Source organism: Coccinella septempunctata, chromosome 6, assembly GCF_907165205.1.
Source record: "Coccinella septempunctata chromosome 6, icCocSept1.1, whole genome shotgun sequence".
Taxonomy (NCBI): Eukaryota; Metazoa; Arthropoda; class Insecta; order Coleoptera; family Coccinellidae; genus Coccinella; species Coccinella septempunctata.
In genome coordinates, this window is record NC_058194.1 from 18,179,645 (window position 1) to 18,205,652 (window position 26,008).

At 33.9% G+C, this 26,008-nt stretch overlaps 1 protein-coding gene across 2 annotated transcripts in view; it reads right to left on the reverse strand.

The window, feature by feature from the left end:
- LOC123316141 (acetylcholine receptor subunit alpha-like) overlaps window positions 1-26,008 on the reverse strand; it is a 76,559-nt gene that overhangs the window by 26,480 nt on the left and 24,071 nt on the right. For both annotated transcript variants that reach the window (XM_044902130.1, XM_044902131.1), the window contains exon 3: window positions 21,243-21,423. In XM_044902130.1, the coding sequence (XP_044758065.1) occupies window positions 21,243-21,423 (181 nt within the window). The remainder of the gene's footprint in view (window positions 1-21,242; window positions 21,424-26,008) is intronic.

A 26,008-nucleotide genomic window follows, 5' to 3' on the forward strand; every position in this document is an offset into this window, starting at 1 on the left:
TTCGAAAACTTTAAATTAAAAAATTGCCGCCGAATTGTATTTTATAATAGAGCAAGAAACACCGAAATTTTTATATTTCGACCATTTTCATTTTTTGTGATGGTGTATTATTTAACGAGTAAACGATGACGTTTGGGTATACGAAAATTTGGGTACTTTGGCTGGATGAAACTTTGTTAAAAAAATCAACAGAATTAAATAACACATTACAGATAAGTCTTGTCATAGATTTAGCGTGTTAGTCTCAAGGGAATTTTGTTGTCATTATAGTGTTCCTTATTCTACAACTTGGCAACATTTGAACATTCTGAAAAATTTTCATTTATTTATTCATATACTAGCTGACCCGGCAAACCTAGTTTTGCCATTTAAATTATTTCTAGGGTAGATAATAATAACTAACTCATCGTGATTGCTCGATTGGTCGTAAGAAAAAGGAATGCCTTTTTTTCTGTTCTGTACAATTTTTTTGGGAATATTTTGTTATATAAACCTTCCCTTAACAATAATAAACACAACAAAAAAAGAATTGTCCAATTTGGTGCGATCGTTTGAACAATAAAGCATTTTGAAGTAAACCATAGATCCTCTTTTATTAATATAGAAGATATTCATATATATAAAAAGTAAAAGCGGGTAACTTGCACTGAGTGCAATAAAAAACGATAATGAATAATTACATTTCTGAGATGAAAACACAGCTTACATGGGTGGTTATAAGTTGAATTTGTCAATTATCGAAAATGAAATGAAAATCAGAAAAATATTCAAAATTAATCAGCAATGAAATTGCAGTAACTCATTTATTGTATTATATCAGAAGGAATGGAAAAAGTGAATTTATACTTATTTCCAAAGTTAAAATTGTATATCTAATGCTGGGAAAAACTTCAGTGTCAGGAATGGCATACCTCATTATTGAAACTCAAAATTTCTGTATCTTTTCATCTCGTACGATCAGAAGAAAGTGTTTTTTTTACTTCAAGACTCTACTGTTGAAATATACCGGGTGACCCACCCAAGACACCCTCATTTTGAAGGAGTAAATAAAGATATTTTAAAAATCTTTTCTTGTGGAGTGGGTAAAGCATTCAAAAGAACAATTTAAAATTATTGTCATATATACAGAGTGTTTGAAAACAAAGATATAGACCAAAGTTACACTTCTTTACATGTAACACCCTTTATTTGAAATGGAATGGCCAGCTCAGATTATGATTAGTTTCTTCAGATCACTTTATACCTTAAAAGCATACTTTACGAGATAATGGCGAAAAATTGAAAATATGGAGTTTTTTAAAATGACAGTATTTTTTCGAGAAGACAACACCTACAGAGTACACCTAAAAGAAATTGCAACTCTGGAATATACAGAGTGATCACAATTGATTCTCAAACATCAACTACAAATAATCGTCATAAACTGTTGAGAAACTATCAGGTTTAGGTGTAGGAATACCTTATGAATATAGTTTCGGAATCAATTTTTGCGTTCAACGAGATGTAGGAATACCGCATGTGCCATTTGAAATAAGAAAGTTTTTGACGATTATTTGTAGTTGATGTTTGAGAAGTGATTATGATCACTCTGTATATTCCAGAGTTGCAATTTTCTTCTACATGTAGGAGTAACCAACTGGTCTACTCGAAAAAATACTGTCTGTTGGGCTGGCGTAAGTAGTTTCTTTGTTAATTGCTATTTAAAAAAACCCATATTTTCAATTTTTCGCCATTATCTGGTAAAGGGTGCTTCGAGGGTATAAAGTACTTTGAGCTTTCCATTACATTTTGAGGTCAAATAGAGTGTTACATTCAAAAAAGTGTAACTTGGGTCTGTATCTTTGTCCTTGAACACCCTGTATATATGACAATAATTTTAAATTGTGCTTTCGAACACCCTTTCCAGAATATCTTTATTCACTTCCTCAAAAAGAGCGCCGCGTCTGGGGTGGGACACCCGGTGTATGTAAAAGGGAACGAATAAATCCATATTCAAATGGAAAAAGTTATCAGCTCAAAATGGTCTGATGGAGATGGTAGTAATAAGTCAGGTTCATAAGACAATTTCCAACATGCAGATAGATCGCTTGACGTGATCTCAATCGAAATTTCTCAACATAATTGACTGGGCATTCAAAGCATTCCGGATCTAGTCGAAATGCCAATAATAGTATTCATCTCACATATCTCTTCCCGCCAAACGAATTTCAGTGCGCCCTCGTCAAGAATATAATTAGTTTGGAAGTTTATACCAGCTACGTTGGTAGCTCCAAGTCTCTTAGTTTGTAAATAATGGTTGCTCATTGCTTAATGTTCTCTGTCTTCATTTAGGCGCCGCTTTGTACACCTTCAGCTTTGTCGTACAAAAATTTAATCTTCGAGGGAATTCATCCGGGACAAGGAAGGAAATAGGGGAGTTCTTAAAAATGGGATTAAATTTAGACAATTCATTCTCAGGCTCCCCACTGAAATAATTCACGCCAATGATCGTCCCTCGAGTTGAACACAAAGTGTTTTTTTCTTGCCGCCAGGCCTCTCTGATAGGCGGTTTTATATTTTGTAACGAATTCTGTCCGACATTGCAATCTAGATTTATAAATGAACGGTTTCAATTAGACGTATCTGATGTATAATAATTTTGGACTAATCTGTTCTCTAATAAGTCATGCCATATCGAGGAGAACGAAATATTTTTTACTGATTTGAAGGATTTTTTTTTCGAAACATTCCCATGTTCATAATGGAAATATTTTTCGTTTTGAATAATCTTAGTGATGAAATACTTCAAATTATTCACATTCTGGGAGTTTTCTGATTCGATCTTACGAAGGTTGTGAAAACTGGTTGAATATTCGAGGTATTTAAACATCAAACATTGAGCAAAAATCGATTCATTTCATCAGTTCTTCCAAATCTTATATTAGTTTTACATAACCAGAGAAGCTTCATCAATCACTTCGACCAAATTCGCTTATTATGATACATGATCACATTGTCCATATGATTGATGTGAAACATTATTTGTTTTACATCACTGTGTCCTCGAGAGTGGTCGATGGTGGTCCAATAAAAAGGGTTTTAATGAAATGCTGTGGAAAAATTCAATACGTCAAAAATAGCATAGGTCTTCCATAGGAAATAATTTTTTGAGCAGCTTCGGTTTATCCCCCTTAGGATTGCACCTGAAAAGCAATTTTCAATATTTTCCTCAAACGCTAGAAAACTGATAGAAATATTGACTGAGATATGGAGCAGAACTTTCATAAGAGCGAGAAAGCTCAATAAAAATTTGTTATTTTTCTAAAATAAAAAGTTTAATTCTTCAATGAAATAATATATAAAAAAAAGATCTTCATGAAAAATTAATTTTATGGGTAATTTTTCCTACGGAATCTGTAGAATGTCTGCTCTATTTAATTTCTCTCAGTTTTCAGCTTTCTACAGAAAAAATGATACGGCTCTTCGAGTGCCATATTAAGAGAGCTTTTCCAAGCAGGGATTGCTCAAAATTTTTTTTGAAATGTCCACAATATATTTTTTTCCTGACAAGGAAAATATGCTGAAAATTAGACAGATAATGCACATCAGATGGTTCCACAAAGTTTCGAATGCAAAGCGCGAGTTGTACAACAATTGAGACTCAAGTAACAAGGGCCCGACTCAGATGGAGCGGCCACATTCTGAGGATGCAAGACACAAACTCCCCAAAATAGCTCTTTATGGCGAATTCACTGAGGGAGCCCGGAAACCAGGAGGCCAGTATAAGCGGTTTAAGGATACACTACATCAATCCCTAAAATCAGTTAGTGCCAATCATAACTGGGATCAACTAGCGTTAGGCAGGTCACAGTGTCTTTGGTACACAGTTATAATGGAGACTCAAGAAGGTTACAGCGGCGGCCAGATCTGGTTGATAACTATCCATGCCCGGAATGTGGTAGGATCTGTAGGTCACGATTGGGTCTCTACAGTCACAAGAGAGCATACAGCCGCAATTAGCCGCAATTATAAGTCTGTTCGCACTTTTTTTTTTCTTTTTTCTTGTTTTTTCTCTTCTTTTTCTTTTTTTTTCCTTTTTTGTTCTTTTTGTTGATCCATTCCCGGCAACGAGATACAGCAATGAAAATGAATGACTGAAAATTAGTGAAATATCCAACTATCACTGAGCCGACTATTTATTTGTGAATTTTATAAAGAAGATGATTTCTTTTTATAGAATATAACCTATTTTCATTTATTGTTGATATCTAAGCTAATTTTGAATCGAAGTAGTGTTCAAAATTCAAAAGCGTTGCCAGATAATGGGCAGTTTGCCACAAGATAATCAGTGTTCATCTTCGTAATTTTTATTGTGCATACTATGCAAGTAATTTCTTCCACCAGATCCCTGAAATAACGTGCTGTTCCATTGAATTCAATAGTTACTTTCTGCATGTTTTTGTGAGCAGGTGCAATTTCTGCTGATTTATGGATTTGGCCTCTTCTAGGGCGTATACGTATTTGTTTGTGTTTATTCCCAACATTTTTCTCCTGAAGGTTTGTACTGGTTTTAAATTACGTGTTTGATGATGCCATTAGACTGGTGTCATTTTCAAGCAAAACACAGGGAACGGTCAATTTTAGTTGATCACCTTATGGCATTAAAATTTTACTTACAACGTCGTTCATCTGTAGAGAGTGACGTAATAATTTTTATTGTATTTCCTGACAAAATTATTATCTACGTTACCAAATTTTACATCATTTGGGTAAAAAAAATTTGGGGTTGTCATCTGGAAAAGATTAAAATGCCACTCTTTGAAAAAATAAATGACGTGAATGTCTAAAATTTTTATAAGTTTGTTCATTAAATAGTGAAATTGGCATGTCCGGGCGTTTTGCTTGGAAACAACATCAATAACGCAGTTACAAATTTTATTCGTTACTTAATCCACACACTGTTTTATGAACAATTCCTTACTTAATCCTCACTGTATTATAAACTTTTTACTGTCTATAGCAGTAGTGTGGTTCAATTTTTGTTGCGGAACTTACTAACTTTGTACATAGCACGATTTAGACTTTTCTAATATTTCTGATTTGTTCACAGAAATTTATTGCCAAGATCAAGTTCCACTTGAAACAGCAAGTGCATTTTACTCGAGAATTGGTTTTCAAGAGTTTGTGTTCCAAGATATTCAATTCTCAGAAAATCTGTCTATTTACGAGATTACTTCAGTTCGGACCAAGAATCGAGTGGAATGCTATAGCAATACTTAAAATTTTTCAAGGTCTCGATTGATACATTACGGGATTGTGAAAAAAATTAGGAAAAATTGCTACCATCATTGCATCGATAGAATATTGTTTTGAATCACACTTACACTGCGCCAAAAAATTAACGCACATTATGGAAATCTCAAATTTATTCTACAACTGAAGGTGTTCTCAATGATAATTATCTTTATCAGAATTATGCATGCATATGTTATCCACTTTCAACGGTTTTCTTCAATACAGATGTTTTTTCCCAGCAGAAACAAAAAAAGATGATATTATCAGATTTTGAATGTATTGGCTCCATTATAAAATCAGTTGTTCTCGATCAATTCTAGTGATCAATAGTTTTTCTTTCGTTTGATTTTTTACACTCGATCGCTATGCAACGCGAAACACGCAATTTGACCCAAGAGGAATGTGCCCAAGCGGTAGTTTTGCGAGAAGAAGGGTGGACATACACAAGAATTGCAGAAAGGTTTGGAGTTTCCCATACAAGTGTGTCCAGATTGTTGCAGCGATTCAGGTATGAATGTCCGAAGATCAGGACAGGGTAGACCACGGATAACAACTGCCATTCAAGAACGTTACTTGAGAGTTTCTTCGTTGAGGCAACGGTTTGCAAACGCTCGCCTCCTTCAAATTCACCTTGAGCAAACTCATGAGGTGCAAATTAGCACTCAGACAATAAGGAATCGGCTCAGAGAATATGATTTAAGGCCTCGTGTCGCGGCAAGAGGTCCAGCTCTTACCCCAGCCCATCGAAGGGCGCGTTTGGATTTTGCGAGAGAGCATATCCATTGGGAAGAGGCCGATTGGGAAAGAGTTCTCTTCACAGATGGGTCTAGATTCTGCCTCTACCATTGTGATCGACGTTCCCTTGTATACAGACGTCCACATGAAAGATATGCTCAGTGCAATTTCCTGAATACTACTGGTTTCGGGGAGGATCGATTATGGTATGGGGTGGAATATCTTTGACTGCTCTCACAGACCTAGTGGTCGTTGATAATGGAGCTATAAATGCTGATAAGTACCTATCTAAGGAACATTCTTGAAGAGCATGTAGTGCCATATGCCCCATACATTGGTGAAAATTTCACGGACGATAATGCCAGACCCTATCGTGCGCGCATCGTTCAGGAGTACCTTGAAGAGGTTGAAGTCTCTTGAATGGAATGGCCAGCAAGAAGTCTGGGAAGGATTAGATCAGAACTCATTTTGAGTATGAACCGTCGTTGCCGAGCTGTAATTAACGCAAGGGGTGGAAATAACAAGTATTAAATCACTTATCAGCATTTCAGTATTTTGAAAATTGTTCATTTCTCTTCTTCCACATAAGATTCGGTGAAATCCTGAATTTTTCTTCCATTTAATGTGTCTTGTTTTGTTCAAAACCTTCCCGAGAGAACATAAAAAATAAGTTATAAAGTCAATGTAGAGTTAACTGTCATTAAAATTGAGATTTTCAGAATGTGCGTTAATTTTTTTGCGCAGTGTATTTTGTATATTTTGAATAATAAAGGAAACGCACAATTCCTGATAATATTAAATGATAAAATTTGATATAAGTGTTATGGAAAATGCGGCATAGTTGAGCGCAATTTCGGAAATAATTTCAATGATCATTCTCCACCTGCTGAATCTATGAGAATATTCCAATAAAGCAGATTCGAACCTGACTCACACTGGAAGCTTACTGGGCGGTTGACCAAATGCTCGCATTGTTTCCTCCTAACTTCGAATGAAACGACTCCAAATATTGACGTCGAAATGGCTCTGCGAAAACGACTTCGGTAAAATTGGAACCGAAAATTTCAATATCGGGCCGGCGTGAAAGAATGGATCTGGGACGAAAATAATTAAATTTTTTCATGCAGCTAGAGTTCATCTCCCATGATTCTCGTGGTTTCACTCTAAGTTTACTCTACAGTAAACTTTACCAACGGTGTTGGCCTGATCAAACACGATTATATTGGAATAGAAAATTGAATACCGTTCGTCGACTGAAAACGAATAGTTTTATACTCGGCAATAAATTCCCTGCTCAATTTAAAAATACTGAAATTTCGTATTTTCAAAATAAAGTCTAACGCAATCAATATTTTTATGAATAAAATCCAGATCCTTATAGTTCGTACCAAAGATTATGGAGTAGAAAGATGGGAAATGAAGCGACTGAAGTGATGTGACCGCCATATAGATATGTTTCAAATGTGTTTGTTAGACACTAATAATGGTTAAAATGAAATTTTGTAAGATTTCAGATGGCCATTTTGATCGAAGAGGCTCGTTCTAGTTGCTGATTATTAAATTTTTTTGTCGAATTCCTTGATGAAAACCTCTAACTATCGTACGAAAATCATTGCTTGGTGAAGAACTGTGGATCAAAGGAAATAGATTCCAGGAAATTAAGTTTTTTACTGTACTAAGAAAAATGGAAATGCAAGTATTGAAAGCGTTAACATGTGACTCGGTCATTGATTGATTTTTATTTTTAGTGCTTCGAAGTGGATAAAATTTTCAGGGTGTGAAAGCCTGCAAAGACTACTGATGACTACATCACATGCAGTGAACATTTTAATGCAAGTCAATTGAGAACTGTTCATCCACGTAAATTTTTGTATGTAGGGAGCATCCCTTGCATGAAAGGGTCATTTAGGGGAATTTATGACTTTTATACGTCCATTCAAATATTCTCAATTGCTACTCCTTCAATATGTATTCAGAAATGCGGAAGTTTCATTGATTTCGATTTGGGAATCGAGTGACTGTCAAATTATTGTTTGGAAAGTCAGAGTTTTCTGTTCATTGATTAATCAATTTGTATACTGTGTCATAAAGAGACAATACCATAGAAAATATTAAAAAAAGAATGAAAGACTATACTGACGGGCTAACACACAGGTCTTGTATACCTCTGTGAGGTTTTTTTCAATTGTGGTTTTGAAACTGTAAATAATATGTAATTGAGTGTAAATGAAATGTGTACCTACCTATATGCTATGATAGTATTGAATATTAGTTTATATTAATTCCTGATACCAATTGTATAAATTCAACTCGGTTTATCAACTCAAAACAACATATTGCACAGAAATAAAACCTTTGACGTATAGCCTATCACCATATACTTTTGTGTCTTAGTCAATGCTCTATTTGTTGTCCATAATTTCAATGTTTTGTAAATTTTTTAATAATTAAGTGATAGCAATTAATTGAAAATGAAAATATGATACACCCGACAGCGTATTTCATTGATATCAATTGATTTCAAATAATGTTGAGATGAAAACTCATATCCTGGTTACAAAACAAAACCATACTTTTGTTTTATCGCTCAGGATGTTTGTTTTCTGGTCTCAACAAAGTCGATATTGAAATTCAATATAAGAAACAGAATTCGAATTTGTGCCTCTCAATTGATAGTACGACTTCAGCGCCATCTCATGGTCAAATGTGTTTTCAATAGCCAAAATGTTGTCAGTTTTTAGTATTAGAGATATGAGGTTGTTTCCTATCTTTCTACCCTATAATCTTTGGTTCGCATTAACCTCAAGTTTGCAATCATTGAATGATCAAATTCAAATTTCACATCTGTGAATTTCCTTAGAGTCGGTGGACTTCTCGAAAGGAACCTACCTGTTCGAGCAGTCACACAAGCAAGGCAGAGGGAAATTGTGCGGAAACAGATTTTTTACATCCATCATTTTTTAGTTACAGTGCCAATTCTTACTGTCTTACTGCGGTCATATCGAAAGTTGCGATAAATGTTAAGTAAAATATGATTTTTGCATATATAAGGCAAAGCGGAGCACGCACAATGTATTTGAATATTTTCAAATATGCAGAGCGTACACACATCCAACAACATACACATGAACGAAAACACAAACAAACAAACGAAGAAATACCAAGAACCGCACTCCATCCTAAGGAACTCCAACACAGATACATACACATACATACAAGCAATAACATCCACGCACACACACATAGGTAAACACGCACACAAAGTGGACCATTGAAAACGAAACAACTGCTCCGTAAGTCGGAAGATCCAAATTGTATGAAAAGCCTCGGATACGTCGATTTTGATCACAGGGAGAAAACTTCTGAGATCAAATTCAAAACCATATCCCTCCAACCCTTACTACAGGTTTCACAAAACCTTGATTGTCTCATCAACGATTTGACACTCACTCGATTTACAAAACGAAATCACTTGAACCTTTTCTTTTCTGAATATATCAAACAAGTAGGGATTGAGAATCATTTAATGGATGCACAAAATCATAATTTGACGCGAGAATGATATTCTGAATGCTCATGACTGAATTATCGACTGAAAACGAATTGACGTTTATCGTTTATCGAATCAAGCGTTGATTCCACGATCAAGCTTGGAATAACCGAGGGTTACCGAAAGTATGAAAGCATTTCAATCCTTGCTCTCAATATAAAATTATTTTTACCTTGATTGCTTGATTGTTGATGGAAGAAATATTTTATTGTCTGGTGTATGATATAGAATAAATTAGAGAAAATTTTATTTATTTACACAGAATATTTAACGAAATGACAAATTCTGTGCAAATTTCAAATTTGAATATGTCAGAAACGAAAGGACTGAATGAAAAAAATGAATATACCGAACTCAAAATAGAAAGAATGGCCTTTCAAATGAGGTATCACCTCAGAACATATAATAACATTAAGGAACTTTTATAAATAAATGTCAAGGGGATTGTGGGACGGAAACGGCTATAGTGGTCTTACAAGTTTTGGTTTGAAAAGTGGCCAACCGAACAAACTATTGTTTAACTCAATATTGGTAATTTGGAGTCTTGAAATTTGCTGGAAATGAGTATTTTGGTTATTTTAGTGTAAATATTTTATATTTAATGCAGTGGAGTCAGTGATATACGGTTTTGATAGGTATTACTGCAGACAATAATACAATATGCATGAAAAAAAATGGTTAGTTGTGGAACTTGATTCTACTTTCTAACACCAAGAAATGAAAATTCACACTTTCTTTCGACAAGGAACCATCCTGAATTTTTTCGCAACTATTCATTGCCTTCTCGTTTAAAAAGTACACTGAAAATGAAAGAAATATCCAACTATCACTGGGCAAGACTATTTGTTCGCGAATTTGTTACAGAAAATAATTTCTTCTTCTGGAATATAACCTACTCTCATCTATTGTTGCTATCTAAGCTAATTTTTAATTGAAGTAGTGAATTCCTGCAATGGTGGTTCAAAAAGCGTTGCCAGATAATGGGCAGTTTGCCACAAGATAATCAGTGTTCATCTTCGTAATTTTTATTATTCCTTCTATGCAAGTAATTTCCTTCACCAGATCCCGGAAAAAACGTGCTGTTCCATTGAATTTAATAGTTACTTTCTGCATGTTTTTGTGAGCAGTTGCAATTTCTGCTGATTTATGGATTTGGCCTTTTCTAAGACGTATATCTATTTGTTTGTGTTTATTCCCAATATTTTCCTCTGGAAGTTTTGCACTGCTTTTAAATGACTTGTTTCATGATTACATCAGTAAATATGATTTTCACTAACATAAGAGATTAAACGTGTTTCGCTATCACAATCTTCGGGTGGGTGAAGGTAAACTTAGTTTACCTTGATTACTATTGTGAGAACTAAACAAGTATCGTGGTTTAACAAGTCATGTGAGTAAAATCATATAATTTTGTTTTCAGCTCAGTTATGTATTTTCATTAAAATGTCATCAATTCACTAACTTTAAGGGTTGACGCGATACAGTTTTGAATTTAATCTTTCAAGTTGTTCCCCTGGAATCAAAAAACGACGTATCCGTGTGTTTTTATACACTTAAAAATTCGGTTCTGCCGACCTATAGACCCACCAACACAAATGAACACACGCACACATGAAGATTAAAAGATTGTAACCCCTCAAAAAACAATAATTAGAATAAACAGTAGGTGGATGTTCTTTTTTTGTTCAGAATAAGGGAAGAGTACTAACATATCAAAAGTATTGAGGGAATATGTGCTGCCCTTATCTAAGAAAACGTGAGAAAAGTTTAATTTTTGACAGCACATATCTCAGAAAGGGTGCATTTTTTCACAAAAAGTGATGTTTCCATCAAAGAATCGCCTGCTGCATTTTTGCCTGCATATGAACGGGAAGGCTATTTTTAAAAGGAATTACTAGGTCGAAACAGATGTCCCCATTAGTACATCTTGAACATATTTCGCTGAAAAAGAGAAAATGCATTAAGAATAACACGTCAATGTGACAGCTTCAATATAATACATATTGTTCTCAACCCATTAACTATTCCCCAACATCACGAAACGAAACGTAAATTTTGCCCATATGGAATTTCAAAATAAATTTCAAAATCTGCCTTCCTACGATAATTTCCTCTTCATTGTTAATAAAATATTAAGAATATTGGCCAACTCCTTTCAGTATTGTTCATAGAAATATAATTGAGAGATATTAATGAACAATAAATACAAAAAATTAGTATGTTCATATGTACATGGAGTACTGATAGTGTTCCAACCTACCTTATTCATTTAGATTCTGTTTAATTACTTTTTCTTGTTAGGCTATCCTTGTGATTTTCATGAATATGAAATGCGGAAAAAGTATGTTGTCGGATCCACTATGTTAATTGACTCCTGATATCAACTTAATTTGTAGGATTTTTATCTTTAACAACACATCAAGAAAATCCAAATCTATACACCAAATGAACCATCTAAAGGAAGCTGAAATTTTGCAACAATACTCCGCAAAAAACAACAGCATATACAAAGTGAGTAAAAAATTTATATCTTCAGTACCAACTATTTCGTAGAGCAACGTTCGAACAGACCAATTTGCATCTTAAATTACGCAACTTTTCCTGTGAAATTGTCATGTACCCAGCATTTAAAGGGTAGTTGAGCTTTGTGAATGCCAGAATTGCCAGAATTGGATAAAATTTTTGTTGCTGAGGAAAATGTAGTCATCGATGAGGTTTTTCATCAACTTTCTTTATTGTAGGGATGAAATTGTTAAACATTTAAAATTCGAATTTTTACTCTTCATATATTTTAAGGTCAGGTGCATTTCAGGAATGATTGATAATTTCTAAGTATGTCATTGATCTGAAAATACATTTGAAGAGTAAAAATAGTTTGAACTATTTCATCCCTATAATGAAATGAGGACTGAAAAAAAACACGGCCTACACATTTCTGGCAGAAAAATGTAGGTTGTGATTCAAAAAAACGTAACTACTCTCCACTGTTAGCAGAATGTACATGAAAACCTCTTGAATGATGCATAGGAGATTGCGTTATTCAAAATAAAAATTGACTTCTTCAAGCCTTTTTCTACAAAATAGTTATTACCGAAAATATGGATTTTGTGCGTTTATTTCACTCACTCTGTAAAATCACACGATCTAAGGAAATGCAAAACAACTTTCATATTTTTTGATATGTACAAGAAATATTTCAAGGTTTCCATATTTTTCTGTGAACCTTCAGCACATGCTTCAAGCAAACTAAGCTCCACATCTATCAGACATTTGAATATCTATAGGTAAACACGAGCTCCTAAATGGAAAAGGTATAAAATATGCGGTGCTTCAAAAATAAATACACCACAATATAATGAACAAGAATAAAGTTCATACTTTAGGAATGAATAAATTGAAATTAATATTCACCAAAAAAAATCAATACTGAAATTTTAAATCTTTTTAATTCGCAAGATAAAAGTGAAAAAATAATGAACTACAAAAAAGTCTTTTTCTAGTCATGAATTTCCTCGCGTCCTTCTATATTGGTTCATTCGGAAGCAACAAATAAAATATTCTTAGGGAGTAGTAGATAATAAAAGAAGCCATTGAGTCATGAAATCGTTTCCGTCCAAAGTACTCGGCTCTCCTTCCGATAGTTCAGTCTGGTATAAAAATTTCAAATTGCATCCATCAATTTAAAACATCTCTTAGGGAGCCTGATTGCTGTTCTCGGGTAAATTAAGGTTTCTGAACGATCTTGGATTTTATTGTGATGAACTCTCACGTCTTCTGGTTGCATTAAGTTTTGAAACCTCAAATGAAATTTGAATTCCTCAGCTACACAATGCTACTTTTGAGAAAAGAAATTTCTCCGCAGATATTGTTAATTAGCATCTGAAGAAATTAAAGCTATTCAGTTTTTGTTGCTTAATGAATTCTTCTTTCATGTCTAACCATGAAGTAAATTTGATTCCCAAGAACTAAATGAGTAAAATGCCTGTTAAAAATTGGGATTGTGGATGAACATTAAATAACATTTGACTGAAATTCGTATAGTTCAAGATTCTGAATGGATTCTGGTTTTGAATGAATGAAAAAGTTTTGTTGCTACGTGTTTGTCTCGGAACTTGAGATGATATGGATAGTAAAAAAAATATGAGTGGATATCTGAATTGTATGGAATGAATTTCGTGATTTCTGCATGAACAACACTGAAAGTGTGTCAGCTGTATTGTGAAGAGTGAAAATTTTATACCTTTCCCAATTTTAAACAGAATATAGTATGTACAATGTGCTGCGTTCAGTATGCAAATCCTCCATCTCAGTAAACGCCCTTGATTATTTGAGAAATATTTGCCTTTCGTAACGTCGCTGAAAAATGTGAGTTGTGAAATATTTGTAATTAATAAACTATGAATGAAAATGATGTCTCATATGATTTCGAGCTCAATTTTCAAACCAAAATCGTAATGTTAGACAATATATGGGGTACTGCCATGCAAAATGGTGGAAGGAAATGAAACGTATAAATTTTATAGTCCCGAACAATAGCATGGCAATAATTATTCTGGCAATTTTGTTTCTGTTTTTAGCCTCAAAATGATTAGCATTGACCTGAGCTGACGCCACTGTTAATTGCTTACCTAATTATTGTTGGTTTGATAAGAAAAGAAACCAAAATATTGCTTGATGATAGAAGTATACGTATTTATTCTTAAATGTGCATTTTTTCGAAAGCATTTTACAATCTTGCGAATGATATTTTGTGACATGAGTGGTAAACAAGGATATTCTATAAATAAATGGAGAACTCCATTTTGTGTTTTTGTCCTATTTTGTCATAAAATGCTTAATTCCTTTAATGATTTTTATAAACTCCTATTGTTTGACAAAAACGATGAAAAAGTATCTCTTGACATTTCATCTTCAAACCTGAATCATTTCTTTGAGCTGAATCAAATTTTTTCATTTTCGAATAAGTTGATGTTTGCTGAATATCTTTCTAACGACAAAGAATAAGAATTTGATATTTGGTAGGCATGTGCAATTTGACCTAGGTACCCCTTAGGAATTTCTTTAAAAAATCAGGATTGCCATTCAGAAAACTATCGATGACGTCATAATAATACCTATTTTTGTCGGAGCATATTCACAACACGAGAATTTTCTTTGATTTATTAAATTTATTTCCAATTATTCCCAAGTTGCGGACACGCAGGCACGTGTTTCCACGACACATCGCTTTAGTGCTCAGTGTCTCTAGAAGTGCTCGCCAACATTTCAGGGCACTAGCCTTTCGAATCACCAAGCACTAAGCACGGTTTTCTAAATTTCTCGGAAACACCAAATGACTTTGACGTTGTTCTCGAAAATTTGCGTATCTCAAGTTAACGTGTCTGAGCTATCTTTCTTCAGAGTCCAATATCACGTTGTTCTTACCCTTATGTGTCAAATTCAAAGAACAATCACTATCAACAAGTTTTTTCTGTCCGAAGTATCAGTAGTTTGTTCGATGTCAATTTTTATAGTATCGAATGTATTCTGTTTTCTAGTTCAACTCGTACAGCTTTTGAAAAGTACGTAGGATGAATAGAAGAATAATTTTCGAATGAGTATCACTTCACGTAAACTGTACAGAAAAAAAATCCGGCCGTCAAAAAGCCTACATCTAATAGATAATCACATTGAAATATCCGTTAAAAGTCAATTATAAATGAAAATTCACCTCTCTTTCTATAAGTTCAATGGAAAAACAGAAAATGGACTCTGCATATTTCTCTTGGCCTTTGAAGTGATATATCGAAATTTGATCGGATTATAAGTAAGCATTTTCAGAAACGAGTTCGACGTGAGTTGAGCCGTGAAATATGTACAATTTTTTTGTCGTCCAATGCAGGACGTTTACTGAGAATGGATCCGCACACAAGAACGAGCCAACCAGAAAGAACTTCACATAAACAGGGAGCGCAAAAAGGCTAAACAAACACGAAAATGGGAAAATATAGCTCCACGCGAACCTTAAACCCGTCATACGTCCAACTTCCCAACTTGAGGACACATGTTTGCACGTCATATGGAAAAAATTCAACGTCGATCGAGCAAGAGGATTTATAAACGGCTGGAGGCTTCCAGACCACCAGGCCCGAGTAGAAGACGGTCGCCTTGGTCATCAGAGTGACCTCATAGTTGCCATCGGCGCTGGAAGAAAACACACTGATAGCGTTCGATTGAATCAGCACTTTGTTTTTATTTCCTGGAAATATGTTGAAAATTTGACGGACCCTATGCTTTGGGTAGTAATAACATGCTGAAGAATATATTTTGAGTTTCAGGTTCAAGTAACTCAATAATAAATATATAGCAAGAGCATCAAAACTACCTACCAATCAATGTTCATGAAATTAATATGATGACGTCTGGATGAATGAAATCCAACAAAAAAAAATCCACAATTTGCTTTCTGTTTTTTTTTTAATAGGATTCAATTGCAATATTGCTCATACTAGACTCATTTTTTCTATAGATTGATACAAAACTGATCCATTGAACAGAAACTATTTTATTTATATATATATATATATCTTGACATATAAAGTGGCACTTCTTAAAACTCCTTGACTGCCATTTACGAACCATTTACGAAAAGTTAAATATTTCACAACTGATGTTGAACAGAGATAGGTATTTGCTTTCAAAGAAAGGAATGAAAAATTACTTTTTTGTGCAACCAGTTGGGAAAAGCGTTATTTTTCTTAAAGAGCGTAATACGAAAAATAGTGTTTCCCAACGTGTTCTCCACAATGTTTTTACTAATTTTAAATAAGATGGAGCAGATTCCTTTCAAATCGTCTAGTGATGGAAATATTTAATAAGGAAGATAAGGGAATAAAAACAGGACCTATTCCCTTGTGACAAGTGTGCCATGTGAAGTTAAAATTTAATTTCTCAGAATAAATTATGTAGTTTTTTAAAGCAATAATGAAATTTCTGTAAGGGATGTAAAAATTATAGATTTCGGGGCTTGAAAGGAAAATCATGATATTCTGAGTACTGCCCTGAAAATATTGATATTTCATGAGCCGTTTGAAAGAGCATTTTGAAGTGAACAAACCAATAAAATATGTTCGAAATGGGACATTGCAGTCGAGAGTTATGGCCATCGCAGATTTAGTAAGTTTTCTGAAAGGCCTGGATGACCTGCATTCACCATTAAGCTATGGCCAACGACTCTGTATATGTCTCTGAAACACCCTGTATATGTCGAAATTAGCACAAAATATGTCAGTACATGATTCAAAAATAACAAAAATTAAATTAAATTCTGTTATGTCTATGAACTATGAACTAGGAACCGAATGAATAGATATATATTTCTGGTGCAGTACATTCAGACAAGAAATTTTTATATAAGAATGTCTCCTTCAGGCTTTTATAAATTGTGTTCTACGACTTTTTCGTTTATGATATCTTATCGGTTTTCGTCAAATCGCAATTTCATTAATGTTCGTTCGTTGACAGACACTAAAAGTTAACTATTACATTCTTCGTAGTTCTATCTAGACCTTGTTTTATTTCGACAATACCAAGCGAGATTTTGATGATCTTTATATGTGCCTTACTCTTTTTTTTATTCTCATCTTTGAAGTAAAGAAAAATTTTCACTGATTTTATCCAAAACTTGTAGCGATGTAATAGGTCATAGAAGATCTGTCGAATTATTTTCAAATTATTTTCAATCATTTATAAAATACAGCTTCGAAAAAATTACCAGAACGGTCGATTATTTCAAAATACATGGATATCAAGTATCAAGTAAAAATTGTTTCAGGTCTGTCAAAAATCCACACCACTGTGAATAATTGAAATATACAGTATCACCCACAAAGTTGTGCAAAAAGATATTATATTTCAAATGAAACGCCCTTTACATTATCACTCATTTCAATTTTTGACTCAATATGAGACATTTTTTATTAACCACATGTTTCACCTGAAATCATCAGTTTTTCAAATATCATTTTAATCAGTTCAAAAATGTTATTAGTGAACTTTAAACCAAAAAGTGTAAGAAATTATAGCCATGACTGTCGTAAATGGCACCATTCATACCAACTGACAATGATACAATTTATCACAAAAATGTTTCAGGATCTTTAAAACCATATTTTCCTTGTTATTCTCGAACTTTTGGAACAAAAATTTCAAGGAAACCAAGGAATTAAGGTTACATATGGTAGATAAAAATTTTTGAAATTGTGTCAACTATCAAAATAAACAATAATATATAAGGTATTCAATTTGAAGAGAATATAGGTATCATACGTCACAACTTTGTGGGAGACATTGTATGTTACAATGTTTCATGAATAACTTGATTTTTTACAGCCCTACAAATGTTATACAAGACTCTCTTTATAAACACTTTCAATTTGAAATACTTGACCGTTCTGGTAATTTTTCTTAATCTAACTGTATGTTATGGATGATCAAGCTGAGAACCAAATTTAGATCTCACATTACAATAGATTTCCAATTTTATTTTTATAATGAGCTTTCTCTAATCGATGACATATCTACCCGATATAACGAATACAATCGATGGTGTGCATAGAACTATTTCGAAGGAAGGAAATCGTAGCTATTAGATTCATTTCGCTACGCCTCGCCACAATTTCAGTAAATAAATTGTTTCTACGAAAGCTGTAAGCTGTCAAATGGGTTGAAATATAGGGGTCCAAGCTTCAGTGACTTCCTCTTTATTGCAGCCTGTATGACCCTATTCCCTGAACCGTAGCATGGAAATGATAATTTTCCCCCAAATTTATATCCTTTTTTTCAACTGGAAATGCCACGATCGATTCGAACGCAAGTGCTACAAATGCTTCATTTATTTTTCTTCTTCGATACGCATGTAATCGCAAGAAATTGTCGTCAAGGCTGTGGAATTTAAAACGCTGATATTTCATGCTTCAACGTTTTTCTTAGCTCCTATCACGCCATTCTGTTGGCATCTTTCATATTGCACAAATCTGCTAGGTTTTACTCCAAAAATCAATTAGTATTCGATGAAACTGTAGGGGTTAATATAATCGATCGTCACTTGATTCAAGAAAATTTCATTTTACACAATATTGAATTATCACCTACTTCTAAATTCTCAGAAACAAAGTATTTCAAGTCCTGTAGTTGTAAAAATGATCATTTGATACAACAACGGTCATTTTAGAAAATGATTAGTATCTCGTTGAAAATGAAAATGTTCAAATGACTTCGAAATTTCCATGACACCTTTCGTTTGAATATGGGTAGATAAAAATCTTCTGCTATGATGAAACGTTTAATTTATAAAACTCGGTAAGAGTTTAAGAGAAAAATATTATTCTGAAGCCTTTTCCTTGCTTAGAATTATTGGGTGAAAAGTTATTATGAAAGATAATATTTCGTTTCACAGTAACTGAACAATGGGATAATCTTTCTTCTATAGTTAAGCCAGATGTTTTCTGTTTTTTCATTTATTCATATTTATATTTACCAGAAATCTAGAGAGGATTTTGGATACTGAGATTACTTCAGTCTAGAATATAGAAAATAATATTTTGAAAGCTCCAAATGTTTGTAAACTGAAAAATTCAGAATCAATTTAAGTTGAAATTCTAATGAATGATAATTGAAATATTACGAATAAAGTGTTCATTAAAATATCAAAAGTGGAACATTGATTTAATAAAAATGATGTTTTTATTCAAATGACCGATAATTTTATTTAAGCGCATACGCTAATTTGTTATATATATAATACTTACGCCATACTAAGACAAAAATAAACGTTATCTGAACAAATTTTGGTTCAATGGTTCAAAAACTGCTAGAGAGTGTTGAAAAACTACATGAAAATCAGTTCATATAGTTGGGTGCCCCAAAAGAATGAGAGTTTGGGAACAATGAAATTTAATTATTTTCATCTCAAACCTGAAACTCAAATAGCTCAAGCCTCAAATAGTGCTGATTCCGAAATAGAAATCGACGAAGTAATAGTTTATAGATTCACATATAATAATATGATTGAGATAATCAAATACGATACATCATTGTTTCTAAGGAATTTTAAAGCTTTCACAATAGAAATATTTATATTGAAATCTTTCACAGCAACTTCATGCTAATGCTGCTGTGTTGGAAGAGAATGAATCCATTGAAATAATGTCAAGTTTATTGCACCTCATATTATTTATGCACATGCTCCAAGTCATACGAGTAGGAAAGGACCATTTCCTGTGTGTTGAATTGGGCACTTGTTTTGCGGATGTGTTTTCAAGTTTAACCAACCGGATCTATGATGCCTCATGATACACTATGTTACAATGAATCCATTGTAAAATTTTATGCAATAATGAATTCAGAAACATATAATGTAATCAATCTCGAAAGTTAAACAGTATACTGTTCAGCGAGTCGATTTCCCACAAGTATAACGTTCTCCAGTACTGGGTGGAACTAAGAAATTGACTAAGAAAAGTTATGTTTGGATTCAGTTGACACGATAATTTTTTTAATCAATACATTCATTCTTTTCGTTATCGAATAACTCTTAATGATGGAATATATTTCAAGGTAAGAATATACAGGTTTTTGCTTGCGAAGTTTCGAGTTCCATGATTATTTCTGGTTTTTTTTTCAGGAGACTGCAGAAAATTTTGGGGAATTTAGATCCAGTTGTACAGTTCAAGTTCAAGCTGCGTTTAAGTTTGCGCCTATTTCAACTTTGACAATTCAGTACAATTTTGACAAGTTGGACTAGGGGCAAAGTTGATATTAGCTCGAATTTGAACTGTACAGGGTGGGCAAAATTGGGGATACCTGAATTACAATTTTTTCAACCCAAGGAGATAGAGGAAAATGCTTGGCACATTACGGTCGGCTTTTTTCGAGGAATTAATAATGCCATCAACTGCATTACTGTATCTTCTTTTGTTTTCGAGTTATAGATCAAAATTAAAATTTCAACTTTTGATGTTGGATGTTGAAATGAAAACATTATACAGACAATTTTTTGATAGCATTCCAGTGGAGTACTATGATTTTTTCCAACAGCTATATTTGCTGAGCTATAACATAAAGATGTATTTTTTCTTATGCATACAGTATATTAAAATGACTTAGAAAGACTGAGGGCGATGTATGATATATTTCTGAAACGGTAAAAAATACGGCTATTCTTTTAAGTCATTTTAAGCTAGGTACTGTTTTCATAAGAAAAAACACAACTTTGTTATAGCTCAGCAAATAAACCTGTAGGAAAAAATCCTAGTTAGCCACTGGATTGCTTTCAAAAGAGTGACTGTATAATGTCTTCATTTCAACATCCTAGCATTAAAATAAAGGGAGATAATGACCAAAGTTGTAATCGCCCAAATTTAAATTTTGGCTTATAAATCAAAAACAAAAGAACATAGAGGAATGAAGTTGGTGGCATTATTAGTTTCTCAAAAAAAGACGACATGACTGTAGTAGTTGTAGTTCAGGTATCACCAATTTTTTCCACCCTGTACAACCGAACCTTAGTGATAGTTTTCAGATAAGAATGGAACTCGCAATATCAAGAAAAAGCATGATAATTTCTATTAAATCCTTTACAATGTTCATTCGTGCTCTGACTCTGCATATTCTCACCTCTCACAGCTTCAGCATACCTACCTACCTTAAAACCGTCATACGTCCAACTCCCAAATTTCAGAACACACGTTTGCTCATCGAAAGGAAAGTACTCGACATCGATCTCGCAGGAAGACTTGTAAATAGCAGGCGGTTTCCATTCGACCAGGCCTTGGTGGTAGATGGTGGCCTTCGTGGCCAGCGTAACCTCGAAATTGCCGTCTGCGCTGCAAGGCAACCAACAACAACACTAACAACCGCAACAACTAACAGAAAATAGGGCTTTTGTGTATGTGTGCATTTTATATTTCCCAAACGATAGAACGAATGCGTTTTTTCTGTTTTACACGAGTGCTTGACAACGCTTCTGGATGTTAAGGCGGTTACAGACGGCAAGCCTTGGCAAACGTCCGCTCGTTCCAACCTTTGCGCATCGTGTGTATGCAAAACATATGGCAAGGCAAAGCCAACGATGGCGCTGGCCAGGGTTCGCCTAGAAGGCGGTATGTTCAACACACATCAAAGGAACTTGTCGAGACTCGCCAGTGGACTAGATCACCGTACACACGACACGCGAATCATATTTGAAATTAAAAGGTAATTTTACAATTTCTATCTAGCTTGTATGGTTTGTGGTAAGCATACCTTAACCTTAAAGGAAGTTCGTAATTTTTGGTGTTTTGTGAAGTACGTCGTGTAGTCGGCTTGCCATGCCGTCTGCAGCCGCCTTTAGGCAATGTGCTACGGAGATTTCCAATATAAACTTGCGAATTATCATGCTTTTACTTATTTATTTCTTCTGCCTTTGTACGATAATCACCTAACAAAGTTAGGATATTTGCTGAGTTATATGGAGCAGCTTACACGAGAACAACTGGATAGTTTTATAAATGTTTCCAAGTTTAGAGCTCAAATATATTCTTTGGGTAGAATCATCAGAGAGTCATTCAAGCTTAATGATTTTAAAAATATCTATTTCAGTTTTTGTGAAATGTGAGTCATCGACTAGATAAAATCGAGTTGAAGTTCGATCAAGATAATTCTCGATCTTTTTGTGTGAAAACTTGAGGGAAAGTAAGGGTAAAGTTTCCAATTGACTTGTATAGAGGTGTATTATTTTTTTATGCATGATTTGTTTATTAATTTCTGTTGAAATATGAAAAGGTATTCTCCTCAGCCTACCGAAACTTTTCGATAGAAGTTCATTAGTTTTAATTTTTTCTTCGCCTCCGTTTTTATAAGTTTATTTTTATAATTATTACAAGCATATATCGCGGAAGGAATGATACTGCCATCAAAATGACAAAATTTCACGATGAAAAAATTAAATCTTCATCAATATACTAATCTAATATTAGTAATTGTAAGAAATAGTGAATGCCTTATATCGGGTGCATTGTTAAGTAATTATTTCGGAACCAAAGATTATAGAGTATTAAGATGGAAAACGAAGCGACTTAAGTGATGTAAGCACTAACTGTGTGTTTTTAAGACGCCAGGACTGTTTGAAATATTCAGTTGAGTGCCATTTGCATATGAAATTTTGTAAGATTTCAGATGTCCATTTTGATCAAAGAGGTTTTGAAACGTTTTGATTCTCGTACCGATTTTTGTTTCTTGGTGAAAAGTGAAAACCGCAAAATATCGTTCGAAAATTATTGAATGGCAAAAAACTGTGGATCAAATAATAAAATAGATTTTCCGAAATTGAGTTTTTTACTCAACTAAGAAAAATGGATGCGTAAGTATTAAAATTCGTAACTTGTGAATCGGTCATTCATTGATTCTTATTTTCAGTCCTCCAAAGTGGAAAAAATTTTCAGGACCTTGAGGCAATGACTTCAGCAAACACTAGTGACTACATCATGTGAAGTAATCATTTTACTGCGAGTCAATTGGGAACACATGAATTGTTGTATGCAGAAAACATCCCTTGTATGAGCGGCCCAAAGGGGAAACTATAAGCTTTATAGGTCCATTAAATGATTCTCAGTTGCTACTCCTTGAATATATTCAGAAATGCAGAGATTTTATTGATTTCGATTTGTGAACCGAGCGACTGTCAAATTGTTGTTTGGAAAGTCAAAGTTTTATGAAACCTGCTGTGAGTGTTTTGTTCATTCATTTATCAATTATTTGTGAGTTGTGTCATAAAGAGACCATATCATAACGAAATCACTAAAAAGCCTAAAGACTGAAATAACACCTTCGACGTATAGCAGATCACTATATTCCTTCGTGCCCCAGTCAAAGCTTCATTTATTGTCCAATTTTTGTAAATGTTTTATAAATTGCAAATAAAAATATAGTACATCCAATAGCGTTTTTCATTGATATTATTTGATTCCAAACAATGTCAGATGAAAACTAACATAACAAAACCATACTTATTTTTGTCGCTCAGGATGTTTGTTTTCTGCTCTAAACAAAGTCGATATTGATATTCAATACAAGAAGTAGAATTCGAATTTCGCTCCCCTCAATTATAAAACAGAAAACTGATATAAAACAGTTTTTCTGTATTAAAAGTATGTTTTGAGCGCCATGTCATTGTCAAGTGTGTTTTCACAGGCCAAAATGTAGTCGGTTTTTATTACTAGAGATATGAGGGCGTTTCCTATCTTTCTACCCTTTAATCTTTGTTCGGAATGTTTTCATGATATTAGTCTTTCTTGAAACACAAAAGCAGAGAGTGATTTTAAACGGCATCAAGGAATACTGTGTAAGTTCAATATCGACGTTTGAAATGACTACTTTCATAAGTTTCCCACAAAACTTTGGGTCATGCGTCAACCTCCAGGTATCCTTTCAGGATATTTGTAAATAAGATCGGAAGAGAAAAATCATGAGGCTATTGTTGAAGATTTAGAACTGATAAAAAAATTACAAAGATTAACGTAAAATTCAAAGTGCAGAACAGAGTGTTGAGCAGGATGTTATTACGGTTATGTTTTATTTGGTGCAATAAATAGAAAGCCTTCGTTAAGGTTCTTCCCAGTCGCCAACAGAACCTAATATAAAGTTATTTAAACTCGGAACAGGATCAAGTTCGAGTTGCACTGCCGCCATGAAAAATTCAAGGTATTTCTCTGCAAGTTCCGTTCCGAAATTCACCCGATAAATTCACGAATATTTCATCAGCGAAAGTCTCGTCATGACCCGAAACCATCGTTGTGAGAAGGTATAAAATATTCAATGTAGTACAAACTCCATTTCCCGCCTAAAATAAATATGTGAACCGTTCGTTGTCCCTCCTATCATTCGATAAGATACGTACATGGATTGTGAAACAATTTTCGCCCGTTTCTCGTGCGATTGGACAGAATGGCGCTCTTTTCTGAATTGTTCAACGCAATAAAGGCACATTTTTCTGGATGATGCCCTTGCTTTTACTGCTGGATATATTCTTGGAGTGGCAGAAGTATAATAAAATCTTCCAGCGTTCTATATGTTTTGGGATATTGATGGCAGTAGGTACAATACATATACTATGTTTCTTACAAAGTCTTCCAGAAGTTCTTTCATTATTGATGCTCGTAGAAGCACTTGAATCACTTGAAGCACCTGAATCACTGGAAGTACTCGATACTTTTTATTTCCACCACTTTTGTGAGCAAAACTCAGAGCATTTTAGCAAAAGCAAATAGATTGTATCAATATTATCTCATTCCTATTGTGAAGCGATGTTCTAGGATTTTTTATAAAAGTGTAACATAAGAATGTGAAATACTTATGTATTGGGTGAAAGAACTTTCATTTTTAAATGTAAGTTATGCACTCATCTTATTTTCCGAGGTTTTGAAACTATTCAACAATAAGAATGTATGTAGATTGTTTTTGTGCCTGTATGCACCATACCAAAATGTTTCATCATACAAAGATGGAATTCTTAAACCATGTTCATTTCATGGAACTTCTTTCAAAATTTAATCTTTGTTTGATAAAAGAAAGCACGATATGGTCCATACTGCTACTAAGCTATATCTTCATTTTCTGTCTTTTAATATTGAAAAATGATTAATCATCACGCTTTCATATCAATTTGGCTCAAACTAATACTCAATTATGTCTTTTCTAGTTGTTAATTGAACACCATGGGCATCTGTTCGAAGTGTGAAACATGCTGCCTAATTTATCAGCTGGCATCCTTTTCTGTAGCTACTGTAAGTGATGATTTCTCTAGAACTGACGCAAAAATCCAAAGATAGCTCTCGATAGTTCAACGGCTGATGACTGTTAAAGTTAAGCAGTCGATGAATGTAACTTTTTTGTTAGGGGATTCATAAGATATGCAATCAGTATTTGAGTGCTGAGTTCGAAAAATGGAAGCAGTACCCTAGTCCTGGTACGATCGGTAGTTGTAGAATCTGATCTGGCGAGAAGTATTTCCCAGCTGTGAACAGGTGAAATTTTGGCTACATGTTCTTTCCAACAGACCAAAGAATTGACAGTTACGACAAGGAGATGTATGGAAACTGTTGGCCTTGGAACATAGATATAAGGAATGGAAAATAAACATTTGTTGTTGTTCAAAGACTGGAGTGTGATAGTTGCTTAGTGTCGCCAATCACAATTGAGATAGTTGAATCTGACATCATTGTCACGTCAATTTTCCGTACAAAAAGGTAGGGGCTATATAAATTTATTTATTTTACGCCACTGCCTTATTGGCGAATCCAAAAATCTAGACGACCTCTGCCGACTGAATTACGAAACTACTTTGTCAGTACTGCAAAGTCAAAACAAGTTTTGTTCCTCATGTTTTTTCTTATCTCACGTTGTCCAACAAAGTATTATAATTATTATTTGGAG